This window comes from Bacillus rossius, chromosome 13, assembly GCF_032445375.1.
Source record: "Bacillus rossius redtenbacheri isolate Brsri chromosome 13, Brsri_v3, whole genome shotgun sequence".
Classification (NCBI taxonomy): domain Eukaryota; kingdom Metazoa; phylum Arthropoda; class Insecta; order Phasmatodea; family Bacillidae; genus Bacillus; species Bacillus rossius.
In genome coordinates, this window is record NC_086340.1 from 29,514,028 (window position 1) to 29,527,548 (window position 13,521).

Here is a 13,521-nt window from a genome sequence, read left to right on the forward strand (position 1 = left end):
ATTTGCCAATATTGCTAATATTCAGTTAGGTATTTTGCCGTTTGTTAATCCGCAAGTGTTTTAAATTTAATCAATCTGGTTTTAAATCTATAAAACATACAACATGCGTAGACAAATGGGATTACATGAAAATAGTATTCGGCAATAAGCATGATTTTGTACCGTTATCTTCCACAAAGTAAAATTATTTTTAAAACGCACTTAATAAGTAATAATAAATAATACTACGCCATGTCGGAAACTGCATATTTTGTATAAAACGTCATGTGACCCAATTTTCAATAAATTTATTTGAAGACGCATTTTAGGGTTTGTTATTACATATTTTGTATCTAGAGATGTAAATAAATTTAAGTAATCTCAAAACTTACGCTGTATAATTTTTAACCTTCGGAAACACGCGAATATATTGTAATATGTTTAAAAACAAATAATTGCTTGAAATGGTCGCAAGAAATATTTTTAATAATTGGTAAATATTGCAGTTAGCTTATATTAGTGATGGTTCGAATCCCATTTTTCTCGAATCCAAATCTCGAATCCGAATCCCAAACAGTACCTCGAATCCACCCCTCGAATCCGAATCCAGTTCTCAAGGGTTAATTATAAAATAATTTATAAGTTAAGAGAAAAAATTAAACATTATGCAGAATTATTTAAGCCTTTAAATTTTTATTTAAAAAAACAAGGATTTTGACACTGTCTGGATCAAGACGATTCCGTTTTTGGTCACATGTGTTTCCTGCAGTGCTGAACAAACGTTCAGAGAACACTGTCGCAGGTGGTGAACACAAATATTTTTTGGACAGTTTATGTAGCCTGGGTGAACACGCAGACTGAGTTTTCCAGTATTTGAGAATGTTTATTTCTGGGTTAACTGTAGGATCACGTAAGAATCTGGTCACTTCATCAATCACTGTAGAATCCGACTTGGTGGATTTAAGGCATTCAGGCATTATCTGTGAGTACAGTGATTCATGTATCCACGGAAATTGGAAAACGAAATTCAACATCCGACGGAACAATATTTTGTAGTTACCAACTTGACATTTGTTTTAAGTCCCAAATGAAGGTAAACGCTTTCCTGAAATATTTAATGGAAACTAAAAGGCGCCATCTTGGCTTCAATGGTTTTAGGCCATAAGAAATATTGTCGTGCGTCTTTTAAAATTAAGCCTCACTAAAGCATAGTGATTAATATGCCCGAAGTTAAAAGTGACGGGGTGTTTTCTCTAGTTTACCCATTAAAATTTTTTATATTAATATTAGTTATTTTTTATGTTGCTTCAAAATGATTGGCTAACAAATTCATTGGTTGGCCATCATGGAATTCTCAGATAATACATATTTTAACGTTGGTAGTCTACACAAACCAAACTTGGTCCTAAAAAAATTCATAAATAGAACGTGTATCAGAATATTTTAAATTGTATTGCGATTAAAATAATAATTCTATAATGTATTAATTTTTGTCATTCATTGTTTCATTGTTATTACTACATGTGCAACCGTAACTTGTGATGAAAGTCGGCATTATTGTTGTATTACTAAGTAACAGATTTCTCTGTAAAGTTATTAAAAAAAAAAAACAAGATTCATATTTGTCTACATCCCAAATGTGCTTTATTTTATTTTTTTAGCATATTCTGAGAATACATATGTGATTTATGCCTTATTTAATGCCAATGTAGCGACAATGCATCCATGTTCATGAATATAAAGTAAGTTTCCCAAATCAGTACATGCTTCATAATTTTTTTTATATAATAACGAATTAAAAGTACAATGCAGTAGAACCTCGTTAATCCGTGATGCGCTAATTCGGGAATCGGATAATCCGGGACGATTTAAAAGAGAAGAAATAAAGAAGTAAAAATTGTCTGCGCTTAAAATTAACGTCACGCGGGCCGGCGGCCGGCAAACACTGCAAGCCATCGCGTGGGCCGCCAAACTCTGCAACGTTGTTTGTACCGACCCTTTGTGTCGCCCCCCTTTCAGCTGTCACATTTGTCACTCTTTAAACTTGAGGGGGATGTCCTGACTTCTGCTTCCCGCCTCTCTTTGTTTATTTCCACCCGCCAACGCACGGCAGGCGCCTGGCGAGTGACGTGTCTGGCTGGCATTCTGCTGTACGAAGTGTGATGAGGGTGGAGGGGGGAGGGTGCAAGGTCAGCACGATCTTATCTTTCTCTCTTCGGCTGTTGTAAATGACCGTGAACTAATGGCTAGGCAGTGCTGTATTTTTTTAAGCCGAGACACTAATTTGAAGACGGCCGGCCCTTACCGTGAAAGGCCTTAACCCAGATGCACGCCGGTGTCTGAGAAGCTTGACAAGACCTTCCGGGCTTTTAATCGCTAGTCCGTGAAATTCGGTAATCCGTGATTATCTCGGTCCTGACCATCACGTATTAACGAGGTTCTACTGTACCTCAATAGGACGTGTTCCAAGGAAAACGTAAACAGGCCAAGTAAATTGTAAGCATTTAAGTTTTTTAAGTACTACATTTACATCAATATTTTTCCTCGAATCCCGAATCTTTTCCCTCGAATTTCGAATCTTTCGAATACTAGAGATTCGGTGGGATTCGAGGATTCAAGGATTCGACCGGCCCATCCCTGGCTTATATACTACTCATCTTTAGAAATAAATTTTAACATTTGTCGTAATAAGTCCATTTTGAATAATTTTTAAACTTTGTTCATTTGTATACTTGTAGATGTATGGAAATGTTTACTGACGATGGCCGAGTTTTATTACACTAAATAACATTTCTATACAACAATTAACCATTTCGATCACAGCTTTAAAGTACCAAGCATTAAACTCTGAATTCGTAGGTTTTCTTATTGTGGTTATGTTTTTGTTCTAATGAAAAAGTTCTCTATTGATAACAATACTGTCAATACTATTGCCCACATGCACAAAATATTTCTGAGTCGGATATTAGCATAGACATTTTATATAAAAAGACAGCAGAATCCTTACACAGGCTGCACAAATACATTTTGCCATGCCAAATTCAGCATTGTATCTTAATATAAGCTACATAATTTGCTATTTTATACACGTGTGCTATAATTCATGTCAAGTTAAAACTACACTCCATGAAATCGTTCTAATTGTAGGAACTGTCATAAGTATACTATACACCCAGCATATAAATTAAACATGTGCTATGACAAGCATTTAAGTTACTTTTAATTTTTTTGTTCTCACTTCCCTTGATACATGTATATTATTTGTATCGGTTTAGTGTTTACAATGTGGCTTCTGTCAAAAAATACAGCACTAATTTTTTTTGCTCCGGTGAGTGTGTCAAGAAAACTATTTAATTATTCATACAAATTTTTTTTTAAATGTTTATAAATATAACTTTGTACGGAGTATACCAAGACAACTACTGCAACGTGTACAATAATCTATAATATCCTCTGCTGATTTAAGTGAATGTAGTTAAATTTCGTTAAGAGTAACATAAGAGTAGTGGGGGAACGCAAGGGAGAGAGAAACACGTTCTCGTGAAGAAAGCAATGTCCACGCGCCACAAGCCTACCGCCTCCTGCCTGTGACGTCACGGACATGTTGTAAGGCCTTGAGTCTCGGTGGTGTTGGGTGAGGTAGGGTCAAGGAGGTAAGGAGAGAAAGCCTGGCCAACAATTTTGTGGGGTATTCTATATCACTACAAAACATAGTACATTACTGTCAGTATGGAACGCGGCTGGGTGCGGACATAGACAGTTAACAGTGAGAGAGAGCGACGTAAAACCCCAAGTCGTAAAGTAAGTGAGGAAGGGAGTTTATGGCAACGAACAATAAGAGACCTGACCCCTCGTTTGCCTTGGAGACTTGCCCAACATTGTCAAGTGACCGTACCTCACGCCTGGTAGCGGTGGCAGTGTGGGGCGTCTGGGCGCATGGAAGATGCTTGTAGGGCTTGCTGCCCTAGGAAACACTGCATGCTCCCTAACATGCATGCTTAAGGGGTTGTTATATAGTCCTTGCTGGAGGGGGTGTAGGGTGAGCGCAAGGGAAGGAGTGATGAAAGGCTAGGGCGGCACGCGGCGGGCTTCGGGAAGGCTCTGCACACCTCTCCTCTCAAGGTACGAGACGGGTGGCATGCGGCGGGTTACAGCCTCAGGGCACCCTCAAGCTCCCCTGCACACGAAGGATGAGGCGCTGGTACCCAACCGTCTAACGTGAGGAACTATCCCTGTATTTGCCTCGGCTGATTTCTGGAAATCGTGGAGAACCAATATCGGAAATGCTAGCCTAGGATTCAAACTATCTGGAATGAGAGTCTAGTTGTGACACCTCGCTCCAACTTTCATTCGACATAAAGGAGGATAAGACCCCACCACCTTTCTTTTTCAAATATTAAGCCACAGCTTATAGTAACATTTCCGTATTATTTTATGGTTTGGTAGGGGATGGGACATAAATTTGAGTACTTGTTGATGTCAAATTCCATGGACTGATGTAATAATTGTAGTCGCTGTCCATGTGAAATAATTAGTAACAAACTTACCCACTAGTAAATATTAGGTACCTAGTAACAAAATTATAACAGCTTCAAAAGATATTTTTTATGCCTTATTATGCCAAAAATTTGAATGACTGGCTGGTTTACTATAATGGAAATCAAATTTCAAAATCATCAAAGATATTAAAATTTACTGGATTGAGCTTAATGTCTGTCAACATTGAGGTCATTAGAGAAGATGACGTTAATGAGATTCTGACAGAACACTGATGGAAGGAATGAGATTGAGACCATGGGGTGGCACTTGAAAACTTACTAACTATGGCTACGTCTGCTACATTTTTCTGCTTGCGAAATATCTAGTTTTGATCTCGCCGGGAATCGAACCAGAATCACTGTCTGATAGAAGCCTAATAATTTCATGAATTCACAATCATATGTACCATATTTACCTGAATATAATGTTTCAGTTTTTAACAAAACTGCTAAATCTAAAAGTGGGGGGTCACATTATGATCACAAACTTGTATCTTGCCACTGGAAGATGTGAATTCACAGCGATGTGAACAGCTAAGTTGAAAAACCAAACGCTCTGCTTGTGAACTGCGTCACTTATGCCACTTTAGTCCGCTCTTGTTTACAGCTTTCTGAACCTTGCAATGGGAAAGGGGGTGTCAGCATGACAGATGACAGATGAGAAAGGATAACCCTTTAGAATGCTAAGAAGTGAGGGGAAAAAGGGGGGGAAGGGAAGGAAAGACATTTCTCTGTGGCTGCTAGTCCAGGCATTTACTCCCCATCCTGTTTCATCCTCCTTGGCGACTGCCATGTATCACAGTATTCTTTGCTTTTTGACATATGGCTTTTGAGCTACAGCCATAAAACTCATATTTTTTTTCCAATTAACCCATTTGCTGTATCAAAAAAAGTAAAACACTATGATGAAAGTGGCACCAGAAAAGCAGTAGTAAATATGGTATAAATTTAATAACTTAAATCATTTTTCATTTCTGTGTGTTTGAATTGTGATTTTTACCTCTTAAAGTATTTTTCATAAACTCATAATCAAAAAGTTTGGGGTCACATTACATTCAGTCACATTAGTTTCAGGTATATACGGTATATTCTACCTACATATGTTTTCCTATTAGCTGATTCCTTACTGTAAAACGTCCCTTTCTTTTGATTGGGTCAATGTGATTCGGCCAATCTACTGCCAGCTGGTCGTTGACTGGCCTACAGTCATAGAGGGGAGTGTCCAAACAAATGAGCAACAGTTAGGTACTGATGTCACCAAAGGGTCCTACTGAAGGACCACTCACTGAAGGGGAAGTGCAGGTGGTCCTCGTAGCTCTCGACCCACACGACCAGGACCTTGGTGTTGGAGTGGCCGGCCAGCTGGAGCCGGTTGGCTCCCGGCCGCCGCTGGGCCCCGCCCCCTCCCGCCTGCTTGTCCATGTCCAGGGACAGGGTCCGGGGCTTGTCCTGCTGGCCCCGGCTGCCTCGCCCGCTGCCCGACTCCGAGATGCTGCGGTCGAACCACACCGCTGCAACACACAACACACAGCAGGGTGCACCCAATCATTCAGGGTGTCTACAAACACTTTCACACCTTTTGCAGGACCTACAACTTCTTTATAGCACAAGGTAATTATTATATAACACTAGCTAATGCCTGGCATATATTGCAATGCCTTATTCAATTTTTTTTTAATTAGTTTAATTAGTTTTAAGTAGGTACACATATGCAAAGCATCTCTATATATCTCTATACTTCCCCTTCTCTCTCCCTATAACTCTCAAATCTCCCTATCCCTAACAATATCTCTATCCATATCGCTCTATATCTTTATATATATATTTCTTGTGTGCGTGTGTATGTCACTGAACTCCTCCTAGACGGCTGGACCGATTTTGATGAAATTTTGTGTGTGAGTTCACGGGGATTCGAGGATGGTTTAGATTCACAATTGGATATTTTATCTCGATTCTGAGTTAAGAAAAACTAAAAAAAAAAACACGCTTTGAAAGCAAAAATTGCAACGCATTATTAGAAGCCATTAAGTTTTGCTATTGTAAGGAACTAAGTAGAGAGTAAGAAAAAAATAAAGATCCTGACAGTTTATAGTGTCGCCATATTTGTTTCAATTTTCAATACCTTTTTTGTATATTACAATTTAAATTGCAGAAAAAAAATCATGTTTCATAGCCACACAAATAGTGAGTGTGTGTCATTTCTCTATGTCCACGAGGTCTCGCCGTGTCAATTTTCTCCTTGGAGCGAACCCGTCCGCTTAATTAAATAAACAGCTTTTATCGTTGAATGATTTCATGATTTATTTAATGAAAATATGCTCTCATAAAAAAATTAGTAAGATAGACATTCAATAGGTGTCTTTCTCTCACTCTCTCTCTCTCTCTCTCTCTCTCTCTCTCTGAAATGTATGTAGCTTTCTCGCGGGTCAGTAATGCAGACAATCTTTACATTCTAGCTCAAGACGGAAAAAACAGTAAATGTGGTTTACAAAGACATTTTATGAAGTGTCTTCCCGTCATTACATTTGAAAGTAGAAACATATTTACTCAAAATTTAGGTAGTAACATATTTTTATTGCAAAGACTGAAATAGAGGTGAGAAAAATTATCATTTTTGAACATAAGAAAACTACTACAACTGTATCAACTGTTATGTTATAATGTTTAAATTTCTAAATGGTGCAAGATAATACAAAATTCCATGCGGAAAAAGTCGTGGGCAGCAGATACGTATAGTTATAGGTGTGGGGCTATGCATGCTGATTTTTCATATACTGCATGGATGCGAACATGTAAGAATAATCTATCTATCTTACTATAATAAAACAGTACTTTTACTGTCTGTCTGTTTGTACGCGATTTTGATGAAATTTTGTGCGTGAGTTCACGGGGATTCGAGGATGGTTTAGATTCACAATTGGATATTTTATCTCGATTCTGAGTTAAGAAAAACTAAAAAAACACTCTTTAAAAGCAAAAAAAACTAAGCATTGTTGATAATTAGCCTCCATGGCAACGGGCTTTTGCATTGTTGTTGCCTTCTGCGTAACCATGGGAAAGGTTTTTGGTAACGGCAGTGGCGTGCCCAAGAGGAGGGCATAATGAGAAGATACAAAATGTCCAGCGTAGAAATACTTACCGCCATATCCATATCTCACAAAAAGTACATTTGGGCAGGACAATGTCTGTCGGGTCCGCTAGAAAGATATATAGAGAGATAGAGATATAAATAGAAAGATAGAGAGAGTTATCGAGATATACATAGAGAGATAGAGAATTAGAGAGATAAAGAGAGATGCTTAGTATACGTTTAAAAAATTACAAAAAAAATTGATTGAGGCATTGCAACGCATGCCGGGCATTATCTAGTCTATTTATATATATCCATATTGCCATATCACTCATTCTTTCTTTCTCTATTTATCTCTATCCCTCTATCTCTGCATCTCTATATCTCTCTCTAATCATTATCCCTCTATATATATTTATATATCCATCATGCCGCCTATCTCTATATCTATTTATGTCTCTCTATCCCTCTCATTTTTTCCATATCACCATATGTCTCTCTATCTCTCATCTTTCTGTCTCTCTTATATCTATCTCTCCAACTATATCTGTCCTTGTCTATTTCTCTCTTTTTCTTACTCTCTATCTCTTGACTCATGTGTCACCATTATTATTCTGATACTCACGCGCCACATTACATTTCCATGGATACGCAGAAGGCATCAACAATGAAAAAGCCTGTTGCCATGCAGAGGAACCAAGCATCACCAATAAAATGATATATTTTCATCAAAAATAATTAAATTCTACTTTGAGGGTTGGTTTTATCGAAATATTACCTAGACAATGACATTCCCCTTGTTTCGAAGGACAAGTGTGCAAAGTTTTAACACAATCAGATGAACAATGAGTGAGCACATAGAATACAAACAAATTTTGATTTTTATATATTAGACTATCAAAATTAAATATTATATATATATATATATATATATATATATATATATATATATATATATATATATATATATATAAATACACATACTATTTTCAGGAACGTGCCAATTTTTATATTAGGAAACTAATACCTTTTCAGAGAATATTTGCACCACATTCATGTTAGCAAAAGTCTGCTAGAAATTAAAGTTTTGTAACTTCCAGCAGCATTAATGTTTATTTCGGAACCAGTCATTCAATATCATTACTTTTACATGACGTTTGTGATTTCCATGACCTGTAGACACCCTGTAATTAATTAAGGTTTGAAACCTCGTGAATACTGTGGTCTAAAGCAGGGGTCAGCAACGTGTCGATCGCGATCTACTGGTAGATCACGAGACAATATTTAGTAGATCACGAGAGTTATTGAAAATTCACGAATTTTTCCACCCACTACAAAGTCTTAAATGAAATTTAAACATCAAGAATATAACAACTCTTCGTTAGCTGATTGAGGAACAATTAAAAAAAACACTTCGTTCGCGAATGATACCGGTCATTTACAAATATTTTTGAGTAGGTATAAAGCTGTCACCACCAGTACAATAAAAAAATGTGTTATTTTGCATAACGGTTTTTGTTATGTAACGAAAATATAAACAAACACGATACTCAGTTCAGCAGTGTAGCCATCTTGATCTCATCTTATAGCAAATGTCACGGATGTGGGGCTACATTTTGATGTTTTCTACACGCTAATAGAACGGAAATTATAGTAGCAGAAAATGTATTGAAAGTGAAATAAGAAATACATATTGCGTTTAGGAAGTTATAATAAACTAATTTTCTGAATTAGATATTTTCATGCAAGGTACTTAGAGAATTTTTGTGGGTACATATATGTTGGCAATCCTGCCAGAATAAAAACGTTGTTTAAAAGTCATCCTTGTTTATAACGGTTAATAACTTCAAAACCATCAAGTATATAACGAAAATAATGGCTTTAATCGTGATGTTTATTTAACGAATGCATTTTAAAAATACACAGCCACATTTTATGCATACATGTATGACGAACCAATGTTAAAAAAATAAACGAGATTTTTTTTGTAAAACCAGAGTCGTCTTGTGATGACACCTCTTATCCCTGATCGTATTCACAGCCGTTGATTTATAACGCCAAATACTCTAAACAGGACACAACTGCGTGTAAATATTGTTTTCTGATATTCACGTGACGATTGTTGGCTGTGCAACAACTTTTACTATTACATTTATTTAAAGCCCGCATTTCTTAATTATTGACTGTGGTGTGATAAGTTAATCACTTGTGATGAGTGCACCAAAGAAACAAAAGACCTACAACTTCCATGCAGAATGGGAGCATGACTTTTTTGTCACTGAAACAAACTGCAAATGCATTTGTTTACTGTGCAAAGTAAATATTGCATTCATGAAAAAGAGTAATGTACAAAGGCATTTTGAAACAGTACATTCAAAAATAAATAAAGAGTTTCTCCCGAACTCAGAACTGAGGCGAGAGAAAATTAAGAAACTGAAAAATATGTTGTCATTACAACAACACACGTTTACGAAAGTTACAGATAAGGGCACAGCAGCCACACGTGCTTCTTATCGTATTTCTTATGTGTTGGCAAAACATAAGAAGCCATTTGAAGACGGGGAGTTAATTAAAGAAGCATTTCTTCAAGCCGGTGATGATCTGTTTGAAAATTTCAATAACAAATCTGGAATAATGGCAGCTATTCAGTCCCTGCAACTTTCAGCTAGAACTGTCACAAGAAGAGTTGAAAATATGGGAAGTGATGTCATATCTCAAATAAATAAAGATTTGGATGCATGCTGCTACTTCTCTCTCCAGCTGGATGAGTCAAATGATGCAACTGGCATTGCTCAGTTGCCAATATTTGCCCGACTTGTATTCAACGACTTTTCAGTCAAAGAAGAATTGTTGAAACTGATTCATTTAAAAGACCATACTAGAGGTGAAGATATTATTTTTGCAGTGAAGCAGTTTCTTATATCTGACAAAATTCCAATTCACAAGCTTGTGAGCATTACCACTGATGGAGCGCCTGCCCTTATTGGTTCAAATAATGGCTTCTTGGCTCAGTGTTGAAGAGATAAAAGCTTTCCAAAATTTTGTCATGTCATTGCATCATACATCAGCAATCTCTGTGTGGAAAGTTCTTGAACATGAATGAAACCATGAAAGTAGTTGTGCAGATTGTTAACAAAATACGGGCCCATCCTCTCCAAAGACGACTCTTCAAAGATTTGCTGGATAAATTACAACTGCAGTATGGAGAGCTACTTCTGCATTGTGAGGTGCGTTGGCTGATTAAGGGCAAAGTTCTTCGATTCATTCAACTGCTACCTGCCATTACAGCATTTTTGAAAGAACAGGAACACTCCATGGCAAATCTTCTTGAGGATGCAAGGTGGCTTCATAATTTAGCTTTCTTAGTTGATCTCACAGAAAAACTCAATGATTTGAACATTAAACTTAAAGGGAAAGATAGGGAAATGGTTGAAATGATATCTGAAGTAGATTCTTTCATTGAAAAACTTAAATTTAGGGAGAAAAGTCTAAGAGAAGGTGATTTAAGGCACTTTCCTACCATGAAAGCTCAAGTAGAAGCATTGGAGACCCCATATGAAAGAGAAGAACATGTAAAACTTTTGTCTCATTTGAAAAATGATTTTGACTCCAGATTTTCAGAATTCAAAAAGATTTCTCCGATATCCCAGTTAGTCTCTTTTCCATGGGCAAACCTGAATCTTGAGGAGTGTACTTCCTCAATGGAGACGACGTTCAACATTGATATAACTGCTACAGAACTCGAAATTATTACATTGAAAAATGACTTGCGTGTGAAAAGTGCTGCAGAGCCAAAGACCTGTTGGCAAGTCATTCCTCAAGAGAAGTATCCAGTGCTCACTGATGTTGCACTTCGAGTGAGAACCTTGTTTGCTTCAACGTACCTATGCGAGTCTTCATTTTCCAATATGAACTTCATCAAAAATAAGTACAGGAGTAGGATAACTGATGAACATTTGGAATCATGCATTCGTCTCAGTGTAACCAGCTATTCACCAAACATCAAAGCTATTGTTAAGGAAAGTTCCTGCCAAGTTTCCCACTGAGTGGAGATATTGTGTTATTGTAATTTTTAGTGTTTCATCTATAACTAACAGACCTCATTTAATTCAGTTATTTCTATAATTATTTCTTTATGCACTGTAACCATAAAAAGTAGGGTATTTTAAAACTACCAGGAAAAAACCAAATAGAGAGACTATTTTGTAAATGTGTAAAAGTAAACTTGTTTATGTATAATCGATAAAACAGAACAGTAGATCATTTCAACATGTGGTGACTTAACAGTAGATCACCTACATTTCCAGGTTGCCTACCCCTGGTCTAAAGAGTCCAACGATGAGTGAATCAATGAGGTGGGGCAACAACAGAATAAAATGGTGGGAGTGAACAGGAGTTATTCAGAAAACCCGTTGACTCATGTCATGGCATGTTCCTCAGTAGTGAAAAAATCCGGATCAACCCCGGGATTCAGACCCAGATCAATTTGGTGCAAGAAGAGTGATCTGATCACTATATCACTGTGCCTTCTGTTAAATACTTGTCACTGTAAAAAATTATTCTCATTTCCTATTTTTATCATTAAACTTTCCATACACTTTATGATTGTTGAATTAATGCAAATATTTCTGATTTTCAGAATGATTTTTACTGGGTTAAAACAGAATAAGTAAAATCATATAAAATTTAAGTCTTAGTAAGTATACTCTCAACATGCATGCTTTACCATCACTTGAGAAATTTCCGGAAGATTCAGTCATTGACGAAGGGCCATCCACATCCAAACGATGGGACGGGACGACAAATGCCACTTCAGAAGTGGCGTCAGCCCAGTAGAGCACTTTGGTTTCACCATTGTACAAGCAACCACCATGGTTGCTGGGTGCGTCTTCAACTGAGAAAAATAAAAACAGAGAGTCAAGGCCTTTGACAGCATGCATTCGTAAAATAAAAAAATTATTTGTACATAGTTTAATAAAATGTTTTGGTCTTTGATAAATAACCATTGGCAATTGCATTAAAAAAAAAAAAAAACCTTTTGTTTGAAAAGCTCTAGCATTCAGATAATTTACTGGATATGTAGTACCACTTGCTTGAATGATGGCCCACTTTGTATCTTTGTATGGAGAGTTGGTCAATTCCATGGATTTTCTCACTAATATATTTCATCATTAACTTTTTTTATAATTAGAAACTTAAATGACATGTTATTGACTCAAGACATATCTGTAGTACTCTGCTTCTAGCTGACAATAAATCTAAAAATTGGTTTGAACAATTAAAAATGTACTGCATTCTCAAGGTTCTGCAAAACTGGTTTGCAACTTAAAATTAAACAATGTTAACTAAAGCTACAAACCATTTTTATGGTGAATTCAATTAAACCAAAATAACACTACAAGCATGTCACTACACCATAAAACACTTAAATGGAAATAATACACCACACAGCACTCAAATATAAGTAAAATAAAATTAATCAGTATTTAAAAAAAGTTTTACTTAATCAGAAAAATGCAATCTTTAATATATTAAGTCAACAAATGTCATTAGTAATTTAGAATGAAGTTTGACCTGTTTTTAACATGACTGACAGTACAATTTTGAAACAAAACTGCTTGCTGATAACATTACACTGTTCGGAGTAATTCTCCCTTACACATGCTTTTTTTTTTAATTATTTTATTGTAAATATGTATCACAGTTAAAAATATACTATTTTGATGAAATAAGGATTAAGAAACTTTTAGTAGCTATCATATTAGTTGAATTATACTCTATGAGTAAAAAGATTGAATGAAGACAATGAAACTAAAATTGGCTTAAAGTAAAACATAAAGTCTTGTCTCAAATAATAAGTTCTTGACTTGGCCGTCGAGATTTATAGATTTTGGCAGAACAAAAATTACAAGTCATACATCGAAGTGATTTAAA

General features: G+C 36.2%; 1 protein-coding gene across 3 annotated transcripts in view; it reads right to left on the reverse strand.

Moving 5' to 3' along the window:
- Positions 1-13,521, reverse strand: part of LOC134538416 (ral GTPase-activating protein subunit beta) — a 159,360-nt gene that overhangs the window by 26,345 nt on the left and 119,494 nt on the right. For all 3 annotated transcript variants that reach the window (XM_063379719.1, XM_063379718.1, XM_063379717.1), the window contains 2 exons: positions 12,314-12,481; positions 5,804-6,028 (listed from right to left, as the gene is read on the reverse strand). In XM_063379719.1, coding sequence (XP_063235789.1) covers positions 5,804-6,028; positions 12,314-12,481 — 393 coding nt within the window. The remainder of the gene's footprint in view (positions 1-5,803; positions 6,029-12,313; positions 12,482-13,521) is intronic.